The sequence below is a fragment of the Mus caroli genome, chromosome 10, assembly GCF_900094665.2.
Source record: "Mus caroli chromosome 10, CAROLI_EIJ_v1.1, whole genome shotgun sequence".
In the NCBI taxonomy this organism is placed as follows: domain Eukaryota; kingdom Metazoa; phylum Chordata; class Mammalia; order Rodentia; family Muridae; genus Mus; species Mus caroli.
Window position 1 is genome coordinate 1,896,053 of NC_034579.1, and position 27,172 is coordinate 1,923,224.

Consider the following 27,172-nt stretch of genomic DNA (forward strand, 5'->3'; position numbering starts at 1 on the left):
CCAGAATATCTATATTTAACCAGCACATCTCCACTTAACCAGAATATCTATATTTCACCAGCACATCTCCACTTAACCAGAATATCTATATTTAAGCAGCACATCTCCACTTAACCAGAATATCGATATTTAACCAGTACATCTCCACTTAACCAGAATATCTATATTTAACCAGCACATCTTTACTCTATCTGAATAGCTGTACTTAGCCAGCATACCTCTATTTAACTAGCACTGCTCAAATAACCAATACATCTCTAATTAACCAGTATACTCCATTTAACCAGTACATTTTAATTAATTGGGCACCTCTATTTAGCTAGTACACCTCTAATTAACTACTATGCCTATATTATACCAACATAGAAAAGGAATGGGCTCTACCTGATCTAGTTCCCAAAATGTAGTTCACAACATTGATTAACATTCTGAATAAGTATTGAAAGGGTTTTTTTGTTGTTTGTGTGTTTGTGTGTTTGTTTGTTTTAAAGATAAATGTAGGAGAGGCAGGAGGATTGGGAGGAGTCCAAGGATACTCTCGGGGACATACCAGGTTTGAAGCTAGCCTGGGCTAGAGGAGACTGTCTCAAAAATGAATCAATCTAGAGCTATTAATTTTGTAAATGAGGCCATATTTTACTATTTGTGAGTGAATTATTCACACAAAAATATAATTACTTCAAATATTAAATGGTACAAAAAAATCTAAGAAACTAATAATTTTAAAAGATCAGTCTAGGCCTAGCAGTGGTGGCACACCCTTTAATTCCAGCACTTGGGAGGCAGAGGCAAGTGGATCTCTGAGTCCCTGGCCAGCCTGGTCTACAGAGCAAGTTCCAGGACATCCAGGGCTACACAGAGAAACCCTGTCTTGAAAAGTAAAACCAAAACAACAACAAAAAAACCAACATCCATCTATTTATTTATTGGAAATATGTGAGAAATCAGCAAAGTTACAGTGGAAAACTCATGGTTTTGACTGTCTTTTAATTTCTTGTATGTCTGATATACATATACATATGTGTGTATGTCGTTTATTGTATCAAGACACCATGTACTTTCTATTTTTTCAATAACATGTGTATGTGTGTGTGTGGTATATGTACATGTGTGTGTTCACATGCATGCACTGGCATGTGGAGGCCAGAGGTTAATTTTTGCTGTCTTCTTTGATCAGCCTTTATCTTATTTGTCAAAACAGAGCCTGTCACTGAACTTGAAAACTCAGTGACTGAGATTGGCTGACTGGCTGACTTCCAAGGGACCCAGCATCTCTGCTTCCCAGGTGCCAGTTTTACAGATGTGCACCACCCTCCCTGGCTTTTATATACTGGGGCCGTAGTCTCCTGGTAGGCACTTGCCGGCTGAACCTTTTTCCCAGTTTGTGTGTTCAATGGTTTCTATGAGCACTCATCTGACTCTTAAGCTGGGAGCAGTGTTTGTCTGCCGCAAGAGCAGTGTCAGTTGCTATCTTAAAGCTCATTGCTTTTGCCGCTGTGCTATTGGAGGTAATTATGATGATTTAAAACACCGAGCCCTGCTGATAATCACCTATTGAGAAAATCTGCAAAGGTTGTGGCCACACAGGAAAACGTAATCGAAGGAGGTAGTCTGATATCTGGGGGGCTGGCCTGTCTCAGGTCAGAAGGGTGGTAATTCAGTAGAACTAGATCAGCCCGGGAGTGGGACTCTAGCTGACATCTCCTCCCGTGCTCTGAAATTGGAACAGGTAATATCTAATATATGCATTGGCTCAACACTGAGAGTGAATCTCACCCTCTACCCATCCTGTTGTTGCTGCTGAAGCTTCCAGCTAAGTCCCTCATGAGTATGATGCCACAGCAACATGGCTGCTGGTCCCTTTCTCGGTCACTGTCTCCATCTGTCCAAATTTACTTTGCACATGTGTGTGTCACACATAAAATGCACACATGTGACACACAGTATACAATACACACAGAGAAAACACATACACTCCATGTTCACAGTGCACTGGAACATAGTACACACATAAAATGCATTGCTTTATAGCTAGCACCACTTTCTGTGTTCTCTCTGATTTCTGGATACAGATGTGACCAGACCGTTTAGCCCCCTTCACCTCCCCTTGCCTTCCTATTGGCTGCTCTGTCTTCCCCACCATGAGAGACCAGATCCCTGTGGAACTGAAAGCCAAAATAAGCCATCTCTCTCCAAAGTTGCTTTGTGGTGCATTTTGTCACAGCAACAAGGTAACTAACTGTCTTAGTCAGGGTTTCTATTCCTGCACAAACATCATGACCAAGAAGCAGTTGGGGAGGAAAGGGTTTATTCAGCTTACATTTCCACATTNCCAGAATATCTATATTTAACCAGCACATCTCCACTTAACCAGAATATCTATATTTCACCAGCACATCTCCACTTAACCAGAATATCTATATTTAAGCAGCACATCTCCACTTAACCAGAATATCGATATTTAACCAGTACATCTCCACTTAACCAGAATATCTATATTTAACCAGCACATCTTTACTCTATCTGAATAGCTGTACTTAGCCAGCATACCTCTATTTAACTAGCACTGCTCAAATAACCAATACATCTCTAATTAACCAGTATACTCCATTTAACCAGTACATTTTAATTAATTGGGCACCTCTATTTAGCTAGTACACCTCTAATTAACTACTATGCCTATATTATACCAACATAGAAAAGGAATGGGCTCTACCTGATCTAGTTCCCAAAATGTAGTTCACAACATTGATTAACATTCTGAATAAGTATTGAAAGGGTTTTTTTGTTGTTTGTGTGTTTGTGTGTTTGTTTGTTTTAAAGATAAATGTAGGAGAGGCAGGAGGATTGGGAGGAGTCCAAGGATACTCTCGGGGACATACCAGGTTTGAAGCTAGCCTGGGCTAGAGGAGACTGTCTCAAAAATGAATCAATCTAGAGCTATTAATTTTGTAAATGAGGCCATATTTTACTATTTGTGAGTGAATTATTCACACAAAAATATAATTACTTCAAATATTAAATGGTACAAAAAAATCTAAGAAACTAATAATTTTAAAAGATCAGTCTAGGCCTAGCAGTGGTGGCACACCCTTTAATTCCAGCACTTGGGAGGCAGAGGCAAGTGGATCTCTGAGTCCCTGGCCAGCCTGGTCTACAGAGCAAGTTCCAGGACATCCAGGGCTACACAGAGAAACCCTGTCTTGAAAAGTAAAACCAAAACAACAACAAAAAAACCAACATCCATCTATTTATTTATTGGAAATATGTGAGAAATCAGCAAAGTTACAGTGGAAAACTCATGGTTTTGACTGTCTTTTAATTTCTTGTATGTCTGATATACATATACATATGTGTGTATGTCGTTTATTGTATCAAGACACCATGTACTTTCTATTTTTTCAATAACATGTGTATGTGTGCTAGTTCAGTTCCTTCAGTGGTTCACTGATGTCTGCTGGTTAAAGTCCTGAGTCATTCATGTGCCATAAATTCCTTTATATGCTCCTTTGTGGTGGTCTGAATGCTTGGCCATAGGGAGGGGCACTATTAGGAGGTGTGGCCTTATAGGAGGGGATGTGGCCTTATTGGAGGAAGTGTGTCACTGTGTAGGTGGGCTTTAAGGCTTCCTATGCTCAGGCTCCACCCACTGCAGTTGTTAGTTTCCTTTGTCTGCCTGCAGAATTTAGTCTCCTCCTGGTTGTCTGGTTCCTCCAGCACCACGTGTGCCTGGATACTGCCATGCTTCCTGCCATGATGACAACAGACTGAACCTCTGAAACTGTAAGCCAGCCCCAATTAAATGTTTTCCTTTGTAAGAGTTGCCTCGGTCATGGTGTCTCTTCATAGCAATGAAACCCTAAGACATCCTCCATGGTGTGGCTCCCACATCCCCTTCTCGATCTAAGTGTTTCCAATTATACTGAGACTCTTTGCAATTGCTGCCTCTGTGGCTTACATGTTCTCTCTGCTTCCAGGTTCCCACATAGGGTCCCTTTTACCTGAGAAAGTCCCCTCCCCCTGCTCCTATCCTAACATCCTCCACAGACCTCACAAGGCTTCCTTCCCTTACAGCCAATGGGGTCAGGTCTGACACAGACCTATAACCACCTGGCTTGGCTGCTGCCTCTGGGGTCTCCCATCACATGAGGCTCCCCTTTTCAGGCCACTTGCCACCCTCTTAGCTCCATCATCTGCCTTTGCACACAAAATTCTGAGCCTCTTAATGACAGCCATAACGCCTGAGGCTTTGCTTTCTGAGCACATTGTGTGTGTTCAGCAAAATAGCAGGCAGGGGGCTTTGCGGAATGAATCTTGTACCTAGATTCACTTTATAGACACTAGAAGTGGCACAGTAGTCACCCATGTTCTCATATTCTCCACACTTTCAGTGACCTGTAGTTAACTGGGATCTTGAAATCTTAAATGGAATATTCCATAATGCTTACCCTGTAAAAAATATAAGTTTCAAGTGGGTACACTAACATAAATCCTCCCTCTTACTACTGTTGTTGGATATCTCTTACTTTCCCTAATTTAAAAAATAATTTCTTGGTAGGAATGTAATGTGTAAGAGAGAACAGTGGGTGTGGCTCCATTCATGGACTGAGAATCAGCAGGAGTCTTGGAATACTGGATATGGTGGAACTATAAGCCTATTGCTGTCACCAGCTTGAAAAAACAAACTCCAGCTTTAAGTAACATAAAATTTCTCAAGTACATACCCAATTATGAATAAGACCCCCAAAGAGCTAGAGTGCAATTTGTTACCAAAAAAAAAAAATTTTTTTTTTTGGTCCTATGTGTATATGGCTCATGCCTACCTGACAACTGGTCTCTTGTAGAGTTGAAAGCCCATCATCTTCTGTATATGAGGAACTTGGGTCTGTTATGCAAGAGCTACCAGAACTCAAGGAGTAAATCACAATCACTAAGAAACCCATAAACAATGGCTGCCATCGATGCTTCGTACAGCGAGGAATCACGGTTAAAAATGTGTGTCTCGGTGCTCATGTGTCTAAGCTTAAGATGCCCAAGGAAATAAATCTGGACAAATTTGGCTCCAATTTGATCCACATTTCTCCCAATCTTAAAAGTTAGTTATAATTAAACATCCCATTTAGTGCTTGTAACTGTGTGTTGCTATTCATTTTCGTTTCCTCAGGAGCTGCTGAGGAAACCCCCAGAGAGAGCTGGCTTGACACTGAAGAGCTGTGGTCTCACGAAGCTTCTGACCTGGAGGCCACCAACATGACACAGCATCTGCCTCAACTCTTCTGTGGAATCCAGATGACAGCTTGTGTCTAGGGAGATGAAGGAGCCTGTGGCAAACTCTGAGGACGCCTCCTTGTTTCTCTCCTCCCTCACAGTCAGAGGAGGGAACACCCTGACTGTGAGGGGGAAATCTGTTTGTTATGTAACAGAGATCTACTTACAGAAAGAGAGAGCACAGAGCCCCTTCACGGATGTGATGTTGTTAACTAACTATATCTGGCTCTCCCTTGGACGGCTGTGTACATTCTGTGCTGTACAGCGTTGGCGGTCTGGAAACTGGAGCTAAAGGGCATCCTCTAGAAGCTCCTGGAGTTTCAAAACTAGTTCTGAAATCTAGTGCATTGCTACCCAGGCTGTCAGTCTCTCACTGATTTCCACTGTACTCTGGGAACATTCAGCCAACTGATGTGGCCTAGAGATTTGTTTGATTAAACAATGCAAAGACCCCATTGGCTATTTAGTATCCTCCAAGTCCAGCCCCCTGCCTTAGCCCAGGTGAGGTCACTTCTACTAAGAGGGGTCGGGTCCCTGCCTGGATGTTTGCCTAACAATGGATTTTAACTGACATCTTGTGATGGAGGAGACTTGTAAAAACTAAGCTGCAGGAAGCCTAATCTAGCTCATTGTAAGATGTGATTATCACTGATATCAACTAATAACAAGAAAATCGTGAATGTGTTTTTGTGATGACGTACTGGACAACCTCACATGTACATTGAAAGTGTTGACCAAGATGGAGCACAAAAATAGAAAATATTAGAAAAGGCATATACTTCCACAGCATACAGTGTCAAGATCAGTATTAATTGTTCCACTTGAAAGTTTAAGAATATTATGTAATCATTTTGATATACCGCCAGCTGACTATAATCCATCTCCTCTAGTTCTAAGGACATCCATGACCACAGGAAAGAAACCGTATCATCCAAGGATGAGTAATTCATATTTTTAATTCAGAACTTGGGCAACAGAACTCTCCCCGGGAGCTCTGAACTTCTCCTTTTCTTGTTAATTTCCTCTTATCACTCTTGTTATTATTTAATTCTTGTTGACTTTTCTGTTCTGTGCATAAGACAGAAAGTCTTGTGTCTGGCATGCTCAGAGGTCTTTTGTTTTGATTTGATTTGTTAGTTTTGAGCCTGGGCTTTTTCACTCAAGGCAGAGGGAAACTCACTGCCTAGCTCTTAAGCTGGTCTTGAACTCATGGTAAACGTGCCTCCACAGCCTCCTAAGGGCTAGCATTACAGGTGGGAGCCACCACAGCCAGCTAAGAATGCGTCTCCTGAATGGATGACTTAAGAATTTCCCCAGAACTGTATCAGTCTCTACCAATAGACTGTCATACCATCTAAATGTCTTGGCAACTTTACGACCTTTTTAATTTGGAGGCCTGTTCTCTTTATCACAGAAGGTCCATTTTGAACCCTTTGGCCTTAAAATTAAAGTGACATAATAAAAGAAACATTTTTCTTAAGTGATGGATTTATAGCGCTGTCTACGAGAAACTTTCTCTAATTAGTGCCTCCTCTCAATATTATCTCAGCTCACGAGCAGTTACATAACTTCTTAGAAACATCATTAAAATCTGTCAAAATTTGTTTTGGCTAAAAATACATCACCGCTTATCACATTCACATTAAAAGTTTTGGTTATTTTGAAAGTATTTTGCTTATATCATATACATCTCACTAAATGTTTTGGCACACCACTTAGACTATGTTATATTTAGTGTAAGATATGTTAAAATGTGGCCTATAACAAGGCACATCTTCACGTTATAGAAACTAAAAGTCTCATATGAATCAAGGTTTGCTATTTAAAGTAGGACCTGGTTAGTGTTACCGCAGTCCTCCATGCATGTTAACTGAGCCGTAGAATCATACTTCTGTGTTCTCCTTTGGGATACAGTACCGCATGCCTAGGATTGCTTTAGGAAGCCATAAGGCCTTAAAGGGACCTTCTTTGGGCTTTAATTTGCATGGTGGATGAGTTTGTTTATACTGAGCTATAATTTTTGTGAGCTAATTTTTGCTCACTTCACCGACCAGTAGCTCAGTTGGGGTGGCGACATATTCACCTTCCATGACAACCATAATTTATGTGACTACCACACTTAATGATACGGCCTCTGGTCCCAAATTCAGTGAAACTGGCGACTCATAGCCACAGCCCAATGGGGATGGCAAACGGAGAACTGTATCCATCGAGAGCTCACAGTGTGGGAAGGACAAGTGGGAGGTACCTGGTTAACAGCCGCCTCCGTGTTAGCCACAGGTGATGGGGAGCGACAGGCAGGTGGAGAGGAAATCTCACTGTTGGTCCCCTCTTCCCCAGACTCTTCAGTGACAGGTGACAGCAGAGTATGACAGCGGCCTGCAGTCATCTGCCACGCACAATGTAGCCCAGAGGACATAAACATCCGTTAGCTATGTTAGCACAAAACCTCACAGACAAAGCTCAGGCCTTCATCATCCAGCCAAGGTTGGCATGACTGGCATTAGTTTACATATTAACTCTGGGTTAGTATATAAAAGTATATCAAGTGGTTGTGTTAAGACTGTTTCTAAAACAGACAGATTCGTGGCTGCACTTCACACCCAAGAATTTGATGTTGGTCAAAAGTGTCTCTTTCATCGAGTGTATTTGTGGCTTTATAAATAAGTCAGGAAAATGTGCGCCAAACAGGAAAAGAGATCTGTGAAATAAAACCTGGCCTCTTGTGCCATCTCAAGTTCCAAATGTCCAAGGAAATTAAATGCAACTAAACAGTATTGCTCACCTGGGGGTCGGTCGTGGCCCCTTTGGGGTAGAATGACCCTTTCTTTCACAGGGGTCGCATATCAGACAGCCTGCATACCAGATATCTACATTACCATTCATAACAGTAGCAGAAGTAGTTATGAAGTAGCAATAAAATAAGTTTATGGTTGGAGGTCATCACAACACGAGGAACTGTATTCCACAATGTTAGGAAGGTTGAGAACTGCTGATCTAAAGTCACATATGGCCACATGGTTTGCGGATATGTTACTTATTACCTGAGGCATAGCATAAGTGAGGAAAATATACATCACCAGAAGATACTATAGTTACCAAAACACTCAGTTGCAAAATGTAGAGGGAAATAATGGTATAAAAGGGAGAGTAAATAGTCTGTTGGTCCCAAACTAAACTTTGCCTTGTTAATTTCTTTATTTTTGTCATAATAGTTTTTCTCATATATATGCATATGTATATATGCATATATATCACATATATGGGAATATATATCACACATATATTGGAATATATACATATATGTGTGTATATGTGTATATGGGAAAACAGTTAAATCTATGTGTCATGACTCTGGTGTAAAGGAATTATTTTCAAAATAAAACACGAAATAGGTCAGTGTTATTGCAAAATTGCTCATGAATGAAGGGCAGCCCTTGGACTCCAAATCTAACATTAGCAGTCCCAAATGCCACTGTTTATAGGGTTAAAGATTAGCTCTGGTTCCTGGGCAGTCAGTCACTACAAACGAAGGAGCCGGCTCCTAAATTAGGATCTACAAGCTCTAACGCTAGTCTCTAAAGAAGCATGGCTGTGGCTCCTGGCCACCAGCAGCCATGCTCCAGTCCAAAGAGCAAAGCTAGCTGTACGGCCAGGCTTGATCCTTACCATGACCACAGAGGGGTGGGCTGAAGGCGTGGGGAGGAGCTCGCGGTCCAGATCCTCGGTCCCTTCAGCCAGTCCCTCGACCTCGGTCACAGTCAGCAGCATAGTAGCGTGCTTGGCTTTCATCGTCAGCATCTTGCATTTGGAATTCAAAGAGTCGATCTGCTCCTGGTAGCCCTTGATTTTCTGCGCCAGCTCCTGAGGAAACATTTTCCCACTGTGTGTCAGAGCGGCATCAGAAGGAAACAGTAGTGGGGTTCATCTTCCTGCAGCCCGGAGCCAATAAGAGGCGGAGCCGAGCCCTGCGCTGAGCAGAGGCGGTCCGCAGCTGCCGGCTGCTGCACCTCCAGCCCAGCCGAGCCAGACCACAGCGCAGCAGAGCCCAACCCCAGACACTGAGCCCTAGCTAGGCTTGCAGTGGGAATATGGGGCGGGCAGATTGGCTTTGAGCCCTGACAGGCGACCATTAAGCTATTATGAACTTCCAGCATGCGGTGCTGGCAACTTTCTCCAAAATACCTGAAGTCTCTGAAATTTACCAGATGGTTCATGCCATGGAAATTAGGTCATGTGATGACTAAAGCAAAAAAAAAAAAAAAAAAACCCAACGCTCAGCTCTTTATACTAACTACATCCAAGAGGTGGCAGTCACTTAGTAAGGCAGGGTCACAAAGCAAACTGTTTGCTGGTTCCTGTGACCAAGACCTTTTTTTATAGAATGTCAGAATAGTATGTATGAAATCTATGATATCTTAATCCTTAATTTGTATGTGACTGACCTCCTAAATATACTATCTATGTGGCCAATAGTCTCTCATCAGACACAACACACCTCCAGTATTTTCTCGTATTTCAAAGCAGATCTCTGAACTGCTGTTGCAAATGAATGCTGTCTCATTTTATTTTGCTCTTGCCGGGGAGGGACAAAAACATTATTTTGAGACATGATTGAAACTTTGTGTAACTATACTCTGGACTGCACACAGCTCCTCAAAGGGTTAACTACAGGTCAGTTCTAGGGGTGTGGCAATTCCAAACATTACAGCTATACTTTCTTGCTTTACATTAAAGAGAAACCACTACAATGATGAGATGTTGAAGTAATACTTCCTCATATCTTTAACAGATTGGAGATCTATGTACTGAGACGGTAACATAAAGATGCAGAGGTATCCTTCTTTCTTTTCCCTGTTGTTTGGGACAAGCCTGTTTGCCTGGCAAGCTGTCAGTTATGTATATAGGACACATTCTGTGACTGGGAGTCAAGGTCCTAGAATAAGAGCTGCAACTGTCCTAAAGATGCCACAAGGTGGTTGATTAGAACTTCAGGACTATGGCAGGCTCAGGGACAAATTATCATACACTGTCTTTTGTACCCTTAATACTTATTCGTTATCCCCCTCTGCCTGCCCTAACATCACGGTTAGGGAAATCCTTTTGGAATGTATTAAGTTCTCCAATCACACCTGAGGGTTCCTGGCTTCCCAAGCTTCCCCCTAAGGTACTTGAAATATGCTCTTATTTAGGGCTCTCTTTTGTTCTCTGTGTTCTTTGGCTATAATAAGATCATGAAGCCATTTCCTCGGGTAACATGGTACTGGACAGCCATTTGAATCCATGTTTCTAGGCCATTATCATTCATATTTGGCACAATAGCTCCATCTGCTATTCCCTTTGAGGGGAGACGTTGAAAATCAAATTCTTTTTTCAGGGTAGAGGAAATAGGTTTTGTTTGTTTGTTGTTCCACGCTCTGTAGCTTCATCTGGCTTTAAACTCACAATCTTTCTGTTTCAGTCCCAGGGCTGAGATTAGTGGCATGTGCTGCCAATCAGGCTAAATGCTAACCGTTTTAAATGAGAGCACGAACACACAGAGATACACAGAAAGACACACAAACACATGCCCATACCCATACACACATACACTCATGTACACACGCACTAGACTATTACTGTTGGTTGCATAGCTTCTGCCCTCTCACTTGAAAGTGAACAAGGGGTAACAGTCCAGCAGAATCTAGCAGACAGCTTGTCATCTAGATGGTAGCTCATACCAGGAATTATAAAAACAAAAACAAAAAGCAAAAAACCAGAAGTCTAATTTATATTTATACTCTTGTGCTTGAAAATACTAATTAAATCTAAGGGAGTTTTATTTGTTTGTTTGCTTGCTTGCTTGTTTAAGGTGCCTTGCCTTTAACAGGGAAACTGAGGGATTTCATACAGTTCACAGAATTATTAGACTTAGCCTTTGCTTACCCTGTGGCCAGGGACAGGTGACAATTGCCCCTGGTAGGGCCTACACAGGCCCATGCTGATAGGAGATGCCCTTCTCCACGACGACAGTCTCAACTTTAGCATGTACACAAGACATCTGTGATCTTTATTAAAAATACAGCTCTGATCACCAGGATCAGGACTTCCATCTGCTTGGTTTATCAGAATCTACACTCCATTGTCAGCCTATGTGGTAATGGCTTCCTTCTGTGAACTCTGCCTTCCTCTCATAACAAAGGCAAATCCACTGACTAAGATGGACCCAGTGGGTTAATGAGTTATCCCTTCTCAGAAAAAAAATATGCGTGCATATTTTAATTTGGGCTAGACATGTCTATAAATGATCATAACAGAGGATATGCCTGGGCCAATGTCCGCTCCAAAGAAAGCAGCCTTCTGTCCACAGGAGCAAGGCGGAAAGCTAAGAATACAGGGTGTTCTTTCCTGTGCCTTCAAAGTAGCTGGGTTTTGTTTCTGTTTTTTTTTTTCAAATAAAATGTACCTTTTGAATTTTTTTTCAAAAAATAAAATGAGCATATCCCTTAAGAGTAAAATTGTAACTATGTCATACTCTACTTAAAACTGAAATTCAGTAGGAGGAGTCAGAAAATACAGAAACGACCCGCATCCTGGCTTTTATGCTCTTACCACTCAGGCTGTCTCCTCTCTGCCACTTCCCTCCCTGTGCTTTGCTTTTCTGCACAATGACCTTCATGTGTGTCTACATCATTATTTATGTGAAATATCTTCTAAGCTACAGGATGAAGCCAAGAGATGTCAACAGGAAGACAGGACCTTAACGAGACTCTGTGACAGGATGAGGCAGGTCACTATCTGAGTCTCCCAGGGAGACTCAAAGAGGTGGCTCTGAACCTTGTCTTAAAACTAATTCCTTTTTTGTTATGATGCCATACACAAGTCTATGTTACAGTGCAAAAAGAAATCATCAATGTTTAAACCCCAAATATTGAATTAACTAGCGCTATATTTGGGACTTTAAGAGGTATTTTAAAAAAATATAGCTGATCTGTCTTTCTTCTTTCCTCCTCTTCTTCCTTCTGTTCTTTCTTTTGGGAAGCATATTGTAGGTTAGTTGTGAGAACATTCACGTGTAATCTCAGCCATTAGAAGGCCGAGACAGAAGAAACAGAAGAACAGGGAGTTTGAGGCTAGCCTGGGCTATATAGTGGGATCTTGCCTGCCTTCCAACCTCCCAAATCCAATCCTCATGGGGTTGAAAAAGAGAGATGTAAATATTTTCAATCATTTTTAAAACATAAGGTTTAGTGATAGCTAATGTTACTCTGGACAAGTTACAAAAATATTTGGGTCACAATGAAAAAGTTATAGAAACAGTGTTCTGGATCTTATAAAGCAGGAATAAAATAATATATGACAATATATAATATACTATTCAGGCAGTGATTTCAAAAATTGCTACTTCATTACCAATTCATAAGAGAAGCAACTAGCAGATGATGTCTATAGCTGTAGAGGTGAATGTAAGAATATTGGTTTTGAAATAACCCTATTAAAAAATGGGGTACAGAGCTAAATGAAGAATTCTCAACTGAGGAATTCTGAATGGCTGAGAAGCACCTAAAAATGTTCAACATCCTTAATCATCAGTGAAATGCAAATCAAAGCAACCCTGAGATTCCACCTCACACCAGTCAGAATGGCTAAGATCAAAAACTCAGGGGACAACAGATGCTGGTGAGGATGTGGAGAAAGAGGAACTCTCCTCCATTGCTGGTGGGATTGCAAGCTTGTACAACCACTCTGGAAATCAGTTTGGCAGTCCCTCAGAAAATTGGACATGGTACTACTGGAAGATCCAGCAATACCTCTCCTGGGTATATACCAAGATGTTCCAACTGATAATAAGGACACATGTTCCACTATGTTCATAGCAGCCTTATATATTATAGCCAGAAGTTGGAAAGAACCCAGATGTCCCTTGACAGAGGAGTGGATACAGAAAATGTGGTACATTTACACAATGGAGTACTACTCAGCTATTAAAAACAATGAATTCATGAAATTCTTAGACAAATGGATGGATCTGGAGGATATCATCCTGAGTGAGGTAACCCAATCACAAAAGAACACACATGATATGCACTCACTGATAAGTGGATATTAGCTCAAAAGCTTGGAATACTGAAGATACAATTCACAAACCATATGAAACTCAAGAAGGAAGACCAAAGTGTGGATATTTCGATCCTTCTTAGAAGGGGGAACAAAATACACATGGTAAAAGTTACAGAGAAGTTACAGTTCGGAACAGGGACTGAAGCAGTGACCATCCAGAAACTGCCCCACCTGGGGATCCATCCCATAAACAACCACCAAACCCAGACACTATTGCAGATGCCAACAAGATTTTGCTGACAGGAGCCTGATATAGCTGTCTCCTGAGAGGCTCTGCCAGTGCCTGACTAATACAGAAGTGGATGCTCATAGTCATCCATAAGATGGAGCACAGGGTCCCCAATGAAGGAGCTAGAGAAAGGACCCAAGGAGCTGAAGGGGTTTGCAGCCCCATAAGAGGAACAATGAATTAACCAGTACCCCCAGAGTGGATTCGTGGCTCTTGATGCATATGTAGCAGAGGATGGCCTAGTCAGTCATCAATGGGAGGAGAGGCCCTTGGTCCTGTGAAGGTTCTATGCCCCAATATAGGGGAATTCCAGGGCCAGGAAGTAGGAGTAGGTGGGTTGGGGAGCACGAGAAAGGGGGAAAGGATAGGGGATTTTCAGAGGGGAAACTAGGAAATTGTATGGCATTTGAAATGTAAACAAAGAAAATATCTAATAAAAAAAAGAATATTGGTTTTTCAAACCATAGAAATGTACTATGCTGGTAAACTGTTTGAAGAAATTGTTTACTTATATGTGGAAAGCAGGCATGACACACTTCAGGGGAACAGTTCAATCTCTGAGAAGCTTACTGTCACATCGAGGCCAGGAAGATATGATAGAGGTAATAAAAAAAATCAGATAGAAAGCAAAACATAATGTCTGTCCTTGGCATGAAGAACTAAATAACCCTCTCTGTCGCCCATCACAATGTATGCAGCCCCCAAGGGAGAGAGAATTGACCTAATAGGAAATGACAGGCCAGGGACAGAATTTGCTGCTAAATATCACTGGGCTTTGTCACTCTGGAGCTGTGAGACCTGTGATTCAGGAAGATGTAAGGTGATGCAGAAAAGACAAGGAGGAGACACCTGTGAGGCAAAGAACCTTGATAATTCTTGATCTCAGTGAAAGAGTCTAAGCAGTGGATGACAGGTGGAAGTGCGTTTCTCTTTAACATGAAGTCACCCTTTGTTTGTAAAAAGGCCAACACCACCACAAAGCATTGGACATGGTTGTTTCTTACAAGGCTTTAGAAATCAAGGATTAGACTATTTTAATGAATTAACTGTTTCGTGCACTGATCTGTTTCCATGCATGGGACTCTCAGTGGAACATTCCACAAATAGCACATAGAGGCTGCAGAATGGGAAATACATGGGAAATACCTGTATTACTGAGTCAGCAAGAATCACCTTGAAAATGCAGAAACAAACAGCTGAAATGCTGTGCGTTGAAGTACCTCTTATTCGCCTGCTGTAATTATCCTCTTGGAGGCTTGCTGCCTCCCTCTGTTAACCTAGGCCTAGTCCTGGAAGCTTCTAGCCTCTATACAATCTAATCTAGCCATAGAATGTTTTCAGCCTGTGAGACTTGCTGCTCACTAAGCTCACCCTTTCTTGTTCTTTATGAACTCTAGCTGCTCGTTCACCTCAGGCGTTCTGCCTCAAACTCCTCTCCCAGCTGACTTCTTCAATCTGGCTTTTCTCTTAGGCCTTTGAATTGTTCTGCTTTACCACAAATGAACTCTAGCAATGTTTTCTAATCTTCTGGCTCTTTCTTGTTTTCTTGCTAGTGCTCTCTTTACCTGTGTCTAGCTTGTTCCTCCCTCTCTCTGCTGTTCTGCTGTCTCTCAACTCTACTACACTGTTCTCCATGGACTCTATTCCTGTACTGTCTGTCTCTACTTCAAGTAGTGTAGCCTCCCTCAGCCTTGAAGCAGGCTGATTCAGACTGCTGCCACTGAATATGAGATCACCTGGGGTGTAGCCTTCCCACTTAGATGGCTCTATTGTTATGTCAACTACCACTGCTCTTCTCAGAGACTCTGCTACCTGCTGAGAGATCCTTGAGACATTCAGAGACATATCCTATACTGCATTTTGCCTACAGGCTGGCTCCAGGCACCAAGAATGGATTGGTGGGGAATGGGCCTCCCCGCCCCCCTTATAAGTACATTCTTTTAGTAAACTCTCGGGCCTTGATCAGAGAAAACTTGTCTTGGCTTCATTCTTTTCTCGAAGTCTAGTCTCTCTCTCTTTCAGCCCCAGCCTGCCTTCCAGAAATACCCGGTTCATGTAGGCCTTGGGCCGGCTTACTGCTACTACAAAGTAGCTTCCCTTTCATCTCTTTCCTCATAAGAAGTGAGCATATCCTATTCTGTCAAACCCGTCTCTGATTTGTCACTTTTTCTGCCAGTCAATTAGACATCACTTTCAAACATGGGCGCTTCCTTCTACAAATGATATTTACCTTCATTGTTTGTGATTAAGGGAGAGTACTAAGGGTGTGTCTGTACTCCAGCAGGTGGGATTAACAGTGTGTGCTAAGGGATGAGCTACACCCTAACTAGAAACAGGTTCAAATATCCTGTAACAGATGTGCAAGACTGAAAACTGATCTCTCACAAAGCTAAGAGTTCTTCTCTTCCCGTCCCTAAACCTATAGTTTTCGATCTGTGGGTCTCCACCACTTTGAGAGACCAATGACCCTTTTGCAGGGGTTACCTAAGACCATCTAAAACCACAAATGGTTATGTCATGATTTGTAACAGTACATAGATATTTACATCATGATTCTTAACAGTAGCAAAATGATAGTTATGAAGTAGCAGTGAAAATAATTTTATGGTTGGGGGTCACCACAACACAAGGAACTGTATTAAAGTATCACAGCATTAGGAAGGTTGAGAACCACTGCTCTAAATGAAACCAGTTTCCAGTGGTCAGTGTCTTGCTTTGCCCGCCCTTCTGTCTCACCTCGTGCAGAGAGATCTGTGCCTGTAGCTCCTGGATGTTACTGGTAGCCATGGGTTTGTCCTCGATCTCTCTGTGTGCCTCTTCTATCAGCTGCTGGAGATGCTTCATTTCCTGCTTGTACTCTTCATACTGTACCACCGCCTCCTTTGGGGGAAAAATGAGACTATGTTTTTTCTACCAGTCACTGGGTGGCTTTCCCACTAACATTACCTTCTTTTTCCCCAGGTCCAGGAAGTCAAAAAGAGATGGATAAAGTCCTTCAGACGGTGCAACTGAACAACTTTCACCCAGATACATCGACTTTTTGAAAGATTATAATAGAATTATTAATGGGATCAAAATAGGTGAGCTGTTAGGATTCTCTCTGGTCTGCCTTCTTAAAACTGTCCTGAAGATGAGCTGTCAGGGCAAAAGCCTTCCTTCTCTCTGTGTGAGAGATACTGACTGATGGGTTGGGCAAATGCCTCAGATGGTAAAGTGCCCATCACACAAGTTTAAGGATCTGAATTCAAATTCCAAATATTAAAGCAAAAAGCCACATCTGTAACCAGCATTGAGAGGCGAGGGATCAAGGACAAGGAGGTTCCCTGGAGCTTAAGCAAATCTACTAGTTCTGGGCTCAACAGAAAACTCTGTCTCAAAAAATAGAGGACAAGGGAGGAAGACATATTCTGTTGACCTTAGCCTTCACATGCATGTACATGAATACACATACATGAACCCACATACATGTACATGAACCCTCATGCACATTGTGGTAGTTTGAATATGCTTGGCCCAGGGAGTGGCACCGTTGGGAGGTGTGGCCTTGTTGGAGTAGGTGTGGCTTTGTTGGAGGAAGTGTGTCACTGTGGGGGTGGGCTCTGGGAACCTCCTCCTATCCATATGGGAGACAGTCTGCTCCAGTTTGCCTTCAGAACTGGATGTAGAACTCTCAGCTCCTTCAGCTTCATATCTGCCTGCCATGATCCTGCCTTGATGATAATGGACTGAACCTCTGAACCTGTAAGCCAGCCCCAGTTAAGTGTTTATCCTTTATAAGAGTCACCTTGGGCCAGGCATGGTGGCGCACGCCTTTAATCCCAGCACTAGGGAGGAGGCAGAGGCAGGTGGATTTCTGAGTTTAAGGCCAGCCTGGTCTACAAAGTGAGTTCCAGGACAGCCAGAGCTACACAGAGAAACCCTGTCTCAAACAAACAAACAAACAAGAGTTGCCTTGGTCATGGTGTCTATCACAGCAGTAAAAACCTAAAATACATGTACACACCCATACTATTATGTACATGTATCACACACTAAAATGCAAACCAAATTTTAAAACAATGTTGGATAACAAGACATCAGCCAAGAGTTCCAGTTCCAGATAATACTAATTAAGCATGGCCAGTAGCCTCGGGTCTCTGATGTCAAACAAATTACAAGGTAATCAATGATCAAGGGTGGTTGATCAAATGAGCAGGCATTGTTTTAATGAGATATAACTATGTATAAATCAGGGGAATACTTCTTACAAGAAAAGATATAGTAAGTAGCATTATTTCTTCATGGGAATTATTTTTCTCTTCTTACCTCAAAAAGATTAAGATCTGTGCTTGGATGTCCTTCTTAGGCCAAAAAAATACACAAATTGGATGACATATGAACGCTGTTGTGTAATACAAACTTGCAAGCCCATATCACCAGGCTCTAGATTCTTTTCAGATACATATATGACCACATACAAAATTAATGTGTATGAGTTATTCATTAAAAAAAAAATCACCAAAAGATAATTTTCATTTAAAGGTAATTTTTAGAGATCTTTCCCCGGTCCTGTGTGGATGATCCACATAATAGAGTCTTAATCTCTTGATTTTATATAAGTACAACAGACTGTCAAATTTAGCACTCTGGGTGTTTTGATGGCTGAGCCCACACAATGCTAAGAAAAGCAGCCCATGACTCATGTGCTCTTGCTCTGCCAGCGTGGGCCCCCGGGCTGAACGGGATGCACAGTTGCACCTGCCTGCATGATGTTGCACTGTTGGATGGCCGTGTGCTGCAGCTGACTGGCTTCCTCTTGCAGCCGCAGGGCAGCGAGGCACAGAGGCAAGCTGGCGACCACATCCTCAGGAATTCGGAGAGCACTCTGGCAGAGCTGTACGGCTTGCATCTTTGGCTTCAGTGACTCCATCTCAGACAGCAGATGCTGAAAGGGGCCATGTTGCAGTTTAAGCCCCTGGTAATTTTATCATGTATTACATAAACAAAGGCATTTCCTGAATTGTAGCTACCAGGACAATGTGGGTCAGAACAGTTTGCAAGGAAGATATGTTCTAAACAACAAATCCATGTTAAGACTATCGCTGGGCTTAGAAAACATTTTTCTTGCGGCTATTTTAAAAATGTAAACCCCTTGCCCCATTCATCCTAGAGTATTACATGTGCATGTCTGTGTTTGTGTGTGTGTAAATGCACATGTGCCTTTGAGTTCCTAATGGCAGGTGCATAATGAGGATTGTACATATATGTATACATAAGGAGGTCAGAGGACAACAAACTCACCTACCATTATTCAACAGCTGTTTACATTTTTAATTTTAAGACATGATCTTTTGTTGGACCAGAGCTTGCCAAGTAAGCACCAGGGTAGCCAGTAAGCACCAGGGATCCGCCAATTTCATTCTCCTCTGCATTGGGATTTTAAGCACCTGTCAGCCTGACTCGTTTTGGTGTTTTCTGATACAGGATCTCACTATGTCAGTCTAGCTGGCCTTGAACTCATGTAGACCTGGGTGGTCTTGTCTGCCTACTGCTCCCTCCTAAGTCTTAGGATTGGCCACGCCCAGGTTTTTAATGTGAGTTCTCTCGGGATCCAATCCTGTGATTGTAAGGCAACAACTTTGAAAACTGAGCCATTTCCCTAGGCCTTCTTAAATTCTTTTTGCTTACCTGCCGATGGGACAGCTGCTCCTTGAGACTAAGGCGCCCTACTTCTGGAGAAGTCAGAATTGTCTGGGCTTGTTCCAAAGCCACCTGCAAGTTTCTCAGCTCTCCTTCAAACTTTTTCATGTCCTGGAGAACAAACCCCAGTGAACATCAGTACATTTAACGTTCAAAGTCATAACTGAAGAACTGCATCATATTCAAGAAACTATCTCACCATGGGTGAGCGCTTTCTCTCCCCGGGACAGCACGCCCAGGTTGTTTTGGTTTTTTTTGTTTTGTTTTGTTTTGTTTTGTTTTGTTTTGTTTTGTTGTGTTGTGTTGTGTTGTGTTTTACCTTGGCTGCATCTTGGAGGTTCCTCAAACGAACTCTGATCGCCTGCCGTAACTCCTCTGTCTCCCGTCCAAACTGTGTCACTTGCTGTGATAACTTTCCTGTGCAGTACACGTTGGCAAGGTATTGCACTCTCTCAGCCATTGCTTCCAGGTCACTGTCAATTTCGCCAGATTCTTCTAACAGTGTCTAGAGTAAAGTGTTTGTATTTGTGAAACTGATATGTAGGCAGGGACAGGGGTAGGGGGAATACAGATATGTATAGAAGAATAGAAAGACCCAATAGACTAGGAAAAGATCAAAAAGAACTATGAACATGGTACAATGTTTGGCCATCTCACCCCTATGAGCCCACTCACAGGCTATATATACATTGTCATCCTCATTACATAGACAACAAGGTCAAGTCCAGGAATCTTTATAGCTTGCTAAGGCCACTTGTTCATGAGTATGGGACTTAAGGATTCATGCTCTCTTACACCCAGGCTGCCTCGCCATGTGGCAGGACACAGAGATATCAGCCAGTGTTTGTGATGTTTGGGCACAATGTATGTCTTGATCACGTCTCTGCTTGGATCCTGCCTTTTCCCACATTTGCACTAAAGAAGGCCTATTCAGCTCTTAGGTTATACAACTAAGATCTGAATGCTGTAAGATGCAAAGAAAAGCACAAGTTTTGCAAACAAAAACCTTTGCTTACTTATTCAAAGTAAGACAGGGAGGAAAAGGTTACTTGCAATGTTGAGGGGAGTGTAGCCCCTCTCATGACTCAGCCCAGTGCCTGCTGGGACTTACAGCAGTAGAACAATACAAACAGACAACAAACATATACAGACACATGGATTGGAATATGGAGAAGAAAATGAAAGGGTAGCCACGTATTAAAGGGTAACTCAACCCAAATGTGGGACAACTTGCTGGTAGGTTGAGATAAGGGTCCTACTGGGTTCAAGAAAGATATCAGCACATTAACAGATGAGGAGGAAGGGAAAGACACTTTGTACTGAGGAGATGGTGTATGCAGGGCACAGAAGTTGGGGAGCACAGAATGTACAGTTGGGGAGATATATGATGAATATAAAAAACAGGGGTATGTTACTCTTTTTGTTAGATTATTTTTAGATATGAAAAGCAATTTTCTTTTCACAGTAAATGTAATATATATAAGTATAAGAAAAATATCCATTTGCCTGAGTTTGCAGCCCCTTGGAGGGAGCAACAGTATCAATAGGCCAGACCCCCCAGAGCTCCTGGGGACTGCACCACCAACCTAAGAAAACACATGGAGGGACCCATGGCTCCGGCCACATATGTGGCAGAGGATGGCCTTGTTGGACATCAGTGAGAGGAGCAGCCCTTGGGCCTGAGGAGGTTTGATGCCCCAGCATAGCAAAATGCCAGGGCAGGAAGACAGGAGTGGCTGGGTAGGGGAGCATCCTCATAGAGGCAGAGGGAGGAGGGATGGAATAGGGGGTTTCTGGAGGGGAGACTTGGAATGAGGAAACATTTGAAATGTAAATAAAGAAAAATATCCAATTTTAAAAAAAAGAAAAAGAAAAATACTCTATCATATCACGTCCAAGGCAGGGTTGTCCAAACTCATGACACTGTGACACAACTCTCACTGACAAATATGTTCATAGCGACTGTGGGCTACAGATTGTACATGCCTGAAAGGAAAACTGTAAGATGTCATTGCTAGTACATATGGGCATTTTTAGGAATTAAGAGCATAATGTGTCTCCTGATTTCTCTCTTTCATTGGACATTTGAACACATGGGCTTTCTTATACTGCATTTGTCGGAGGGTAAACCCAGGCAGCTGTGCCTCCTGGTGGAAACGCAAGGACGGGGACCCTCTGAGATGAGTTCCCTCCTGCACTTTGGAGCAGATACGCAGAGCAGTCTAAGGTTGGTTGCTTGCTTTGGTTAAGGATGCAGTCAACCCACCCAGCAGTTTGTGTCATGAACACTAATGTCAACCACACATAGAACTGTCTGACCTGGGCTGTGCTCTATCTCTCTAGTATATCCTTTGTTGCCCGACCCTCTTCAATGAGAGAGGGGCCTGTCCTTGTCTGCTGCAGGGTAGAAGCATCCCCCTCTACTTCAGCAACCTGCTTTCCACTGCTGGGTCTGCTTTCTGAAACTACAATGAAAATCTTCATGACTTTTTTTTTTTTTCTAAAACTTGCATTATGTTCCACAGTGTGCAAAAATATCTTAGAAAAGCATGATCTAACATTGAAATTTTCTTAACAGTTCCATCACACTGCCATCAGGATGGTTTAGCAGGTCAATGGGCTTGCTGGGTGAGCCTGATGACCTAAGTCTGATACCAGAATCCTACAGTGGGACAGAATGGACTCTTCCTGAAGGTTTTTTTTTCTTCCTGAAGGTTTACTCTGACTGTTACATGCATGTGTGCCTGAATTCTCATCCTCCCTCCCACCACTCCCCTGATCTTCTTCCTTCCCTCCTTCCTTCCTCTCTCACATACAAAATAAATACATATATACATACATAAATAAATACATAAATAATAAAATCCCCCTACAGTTATTAATATCATTTAAAATATTTCCTACATTTTGGATTACAGCCCCAGTTAAGGAATCCAGGAAGCAAAATGAACAGGAAATAAAATGCCAGCTTATATTACTGTAATTGCTTTTCAAATTATTTTACTGAATTACAGCAGGAATTTTTTTTAAAGTGGTATTATCTTGACAGTTAAAATTCCCTTTATCTTTTCTGTTCTCACAACTGCATCTTCAGAGTCCTAGAAGTTAGTTGTATTTCCATTGATTACCAGCTAGTTTGTAAAGGAAGTCTGGTCTGTTGGCATCTAAGCACACACACAGAGCAAACGATCCAGGCGTCTGAGAGGTACAGATGTCTGTGTCTGGGAGGAGTGTGTGTGACTGGGAAGAGGACAGAGGTCATGGGGGCTGGAATTCGAGCCATGGAAACATTCCAGGAGGAAACAATATCCAGAACTACCTCAGGGAAAAGGAAAAAGGGAAGTTTATTTAAAAGATAAGTCCTATGGGGAAATATAACCATACAACCTAAATAAAAGCCAGCCTGTATTTTGTGGCAAGATCTGTTAGAAATGTGCATTTAAGTCAACTGTAACTTACTAGAAGGGTGAGATAATTTCCGGAGAGGATGGCCAAAATAAAAAGGAATATTTTTGTCTCCTAAGTTCAGAGGAAATGAAGTAATGTGTCCCTCCGGGGTGTGGCTATAGGATCTGCTCTCAGCGCTCTGACCTTCTGAGTAAGCCACATGACTCAGCCCTGGCTCTGGCCTAGAGGAAGCAGGGCCTGCCTGGAGCATCAGCTGTACCTGGAAGTGCTGGATGTTTGCTCCCAGGCAACTGAACACAGGAACACTACTGGGCATTCCCATATGACAGGTGAGAAGGCAGAACTGAGAGACAGAGTATTTTGTTCCAAGTCACAGGGTACCAGTTGGTAGAGCTTGTCTTTCCCCTCCTCCTTCCAGGGTGTGATGCTTCTAATCTCTCCATGCTTCCCTGTATCTTTTCCTATGAAAGAATTCCCTGCATCTCCCAAAGAAGGGTCTACAACAAAAGCAGCAACAATACCACACAAATCCCAAGTACCACAGGGGTGGGGAGGAATGTTTTCAGGCTCAGAGAAACGGGTTTATAAGGAAAATAGAGCATATATATATATGTATATATGTATGTATACAGTCTCATGAACTCTCATCCTTAGCTACTTTTGATCAAACCAGAATAGCAAGTCAGCCTTTCTCTCTCTCTCCCTCTCTCTTTCTCTCTCTCATATATATGTATGTATATACATGTATGTATATATATACATACATGCCACGGTGCCTAGGGACAGATGAGAGGACAACTTGCAGGAGTCAGTTCTCTCCTTCCACCATGTAGGACCCAGGAATCAAACTGCAGTTACCACCAGGCTTGGCGGTGACGACCTTTACCTACTGAGTCACCTGGATGGGGCCTGATCATTCTTCTTATCTGGTATTTTACAAAATTGTCTGCTGGTCTAACCCAGTCAGACTGACAGTTTTTACTCTTAACTTTGTTTTTTCCCTGAAATTTACCTGGTGCAAGATGTACTGTTCTTGGAGCTGGCTTGCTGAATTCCAGGCGATGTTCCCTTGAACCAAGACTTTAGCTTTCTCGATCCATTTCCGAACAGTCTCAACCATTTCATTGTACTCTTCCATGTGGGATAACGCCTGTAAAAGTCATTCACACTCAGATGGATGTAAATCCTGTCTTGTCAGCGGGAAATTGAACCCTATTTAGGTCTTTGGATCCAACCATCGCAGAGGCTGGTACTTACAACTGTGATATTAAAAGGGACCCTGGGAAGTCACATGCCTATAGGGAATCTGTTAAGGATTTCCCAGTGACTTCAGGGTACAAATCCAAGTCCTCTGTGATATGCTTGAGTTATTTCTCTTTTCCTGGCTGTTCATTCTCATATTACTCTTTTTATCCCTTCTATCTACATTCCGCATCCCACTGGGTAAAGGAGGGAGCAAGCTCTCAGCATCCACTGTGAGTCACATCCACCAGCTCCTAGGCTGCGCCCAGTAGGAAGGTGCCATGCCTGTCTGTTATCCCAGTCCTTGGGAGATGGAGATCAAGGTCCTCACTGGCTATGCCTAGTGAGTGTGAGGTCTGCTTAGGCTATATGAAAGAAATGTAAAGGAGATGCCGAAGTATTCATTTTAACTTTAACCTGATGGCAAGATTAATGCTCGGTAGAGTTGCAAAGGCCAATCTATAATCAAAAAATCAAGATGATGTATATGAGTAGGTATATAACCACTATCTCCACACCACTACCCCAAAAAGTGACAGCCTAGACAGGAAGAAGAGAACTCTAACATTGTGATAATGACACCCTTGTAGCTCTCCATAATTGATAGCTTGCAGTGGGGGCAAGGAGACTCAATTTTCTCTAAGGAGCTTGGTCACTAAGAGTTTGACCTTGCTCCAGTGAGTATATGGGTAACACAAATTGGTGTTGTTTGTTTGTTTTATTCTTATTTTTCTTCTTGTTTTTTTGGGGGGTGGGGCTTAAAAGTTTGGGGAGCAGACTGGAAGGTAAGCATGATGGGGTACATGATGTGAAATTCAGCGATAAGAAAAGTATGTTGGAAAAAATATTTGAATCTGTCTTAAACTGATTTTATAAAACTTATTTATGGATGGATTTTTTTTTTACAATTACATCTCCAGTTTATGAAGTTTATACAGCCAAGCTTATTCATATGAAACTCTGTCAAAGTATAATACAGTTTGTTATGAAACAGATACAGGTTTATATATAAACCTGTTTATATATAAACCTGTATCTAACACTGTAAGAAATAAGCTATAGCAAAACTTCATCCATCATTGCTAGCACTCTCATTTATTTACAGAAGAGAAATGGTTACAATGTCTGCCTTGAAGTTTTCGGGTTTTGTGTCTGGAGCACATATGCACACCTGGTTGAGCTTGGACAGCCGGTTCTCAGCCTGCCTGATGGTTTGCTGGTGGAGTTCAGTCAGCTTTCCTATCTTCTTGGCCAGCGGCTTGCCCAGCTGACTGTGCCGTTCTGAGAATGTCTGTATAGCAGCATCTAACTCCATCAACTTGGAATTGCAGCCGTCTAACTCTTCCCCCAGCATCTATATGGCCATCAACACAAAATAAGAAATGATTACAGATGATACTTTCTCAGGGGTTCTCGAAGATCAGAAGGATTATACTTTAGATGGTTCTCCTTAAAGGTAAATATTATTAACAACCATGCTACCAAGACTTAGCTGTTTCCATTTCTTGGGTCAGAGAGCAGCCGAAGAGGGTGTGTTGAGTCTCCTATCTGTTTCCCATGAGAGAACTGGTTTTTCCTTCTGCCCTACCCAATGTATCTGAGCTGTTTAGCTCACAGACAGGGTGCAAGCAAACAGGCTCGGCAAACCTTGAAATTTATAAATTGGTACATCTAGATAATCATGAATCTCTACTATACATACATGTATATCTATTATTTCTATTATAATGATACATTGCATGAATGGACTGGTGTTATTACCCCTGGATTTTAGTGGATTGCTAAGAACCCTACATAACCAGATACCATGGATACAGCAGCAGTCTATCCTGCAGTCAGAGGTGCCCCTTCCTTCCTTCCTTCCTTCCTTCCTTTTTAATTTTTTTCCTTTTTTAAAAATGTAATTATTTTTTATTAGATATTTTCTTTATTTACATTTCAAATGCTATCCCGAAAGTTCCCTATACCCTCCCCAGAGACTACCCCACCCTGGGATTCATCCCATAATCAGCCACCAAACCCAGACCCTATTGTGTATGCCAGCAAGATTTTGCTGAAAGGACCTAATATAACTGTCTGGTGTGAGGCTATGCCAGTGCCTGGAAAATACATAAGTGGATGCTCACAGTCATCTATAGGATGGAACACAGGGCCCCAATGGAGGAGCCCCTTGCTTTCTATTCCTCCATTATCCTTACCTTGTGTTCAGCCTTAGCTTGAACTAGATCATCAGTTTTGGCTTTCAGCTTTGTTAAAATGGTTGTGAGGTCTTTGGTGACCTTCTGGATCTTGCAGCCGAACTCCTGGCTCATGGCCTTGCCCTGTTCAATTTCTTGTACCTTCTCTTGGATCTAAACAATCAAGGGAAACATCAAAACTGACAGTTGAAATCTGATGAGAGATATCAAAACTCTCAAATGATGCAGACTAGTCACTTAGGAGGTGGCCAGCGCTGTGTTGACACTGATGGGCTTCCTGAAAGTGGGTGGAGGGGTTGCAGTGTTGGCTCAAGGTGCCAAAGTGCTTGAATAGCTGTGAGGACCAGACTTGGGATCTCAGAATCCAGGTAATGAGCTAGGTGCTCTGCACCTGTCTGTACATGGGGTACAGGGACAGGAGGATGGCTAAGATTACTGACTTCCACCCTCAAGGAGACAGCAAGATCCCTGTATTCAGGAAGAGACCCTGCCTCAAAAGGACAGATGGGGAGTGATAAAGGAAGATACTGGATGCTTTCTTCCAGTCTCTATGTGCGCACAAGCACACATATGGATGTGAATGCACATGCATGCACGCGCAAATGTGCTCTCTCTCTCTCTTCTCTCCCTCTCTCTCTCTCCCACAGGAATAAATAGATACTTTAATATGTTTTAGAGGAGACAGGTATAAAGCTTTGAGGCTGATTTACTCGCAATAGCTTTGCACATTGATTGTGCTCCTTCTGGTATTCCAGCAAGAAAAGAATCAATGTCTGTTCTCTGAGTCATTCATTAAATATTTACAAATGCTGGTTAGCATTCCCCTGTAGGCAGTCGATTTTCCTTTCTCTACTCACTCACTGATCCTGTGTCTGTGATACACAAACTCTTTATGGCCTGTCCTTGTGTTCTTGCTCCTCTCCTCCTCCCTCTCCTCCTCCCTCTCCTCCTCCTCCTCTTTCTCCCTCCCCCTCTCTCCCTCTCCCTCTCTCCCTCTCTCCCTCTCCCCCTCCTCTTCCCCTCCTCCTCCCCTCCTCCTCCCCTCCCC

The 27,172-nt window shown here is 42.4% G+C and overlaps 1 protein-coding gene across 13 annotated transcripts in view; it reads right to left on the reverse strand.

The window, feature by feature from the left end:
• The window catches only part of Syne1 (spectrin repeat containing nuclear envelope protein 1), a 444,430-nt gene that overhangs the window by 154,847 nt on the left and 262,411 nt on the right, over positions 1–27,172 (reverse strand). For 12 of the 13 annotated variants that reach the window (XM_029482408.1, XM_029482403.1, XM_029482399.1 and 9 more), the window contains 9 exons: positions 26,125–26,277; positions 25,098–25,280; positions 23,697–23,834; positions 19,596–19,781; positions 19,265–19,387; positions 18,339–18,521; positions 16,334–16,477; positions 8,938–9,132; positions 7,517–7,657 (listed from right to left, as the gene is read on the reverse strand). In XM_029482408.1, coding sequence (XP_029338268.1) covers positions 7,517–7,657; positions 8,938–9,132; positions 16,334–16,477; positions 18,339–18,521; positions 19,265–19,387; positions 19,596–19,781; positions 23,697–23,834; positions 25,098–25,280; positions 26,125–26,277 — 1,446 coding nt within the window. The remainder of the gene's footprint in view (positions 1–7,516; positions 7,658–8,937; positions 9,133–16,333; positions 16,478–18,338; positions 18,522–19,264; positions 19,388–19,595; positions 19,782–23,696; positions 23,835–25,097; positions 25,281–26,124; positions 26,278–27,172) is intronic. The other variant, XM_029482404.1, reaches the window with a different exon arrangement.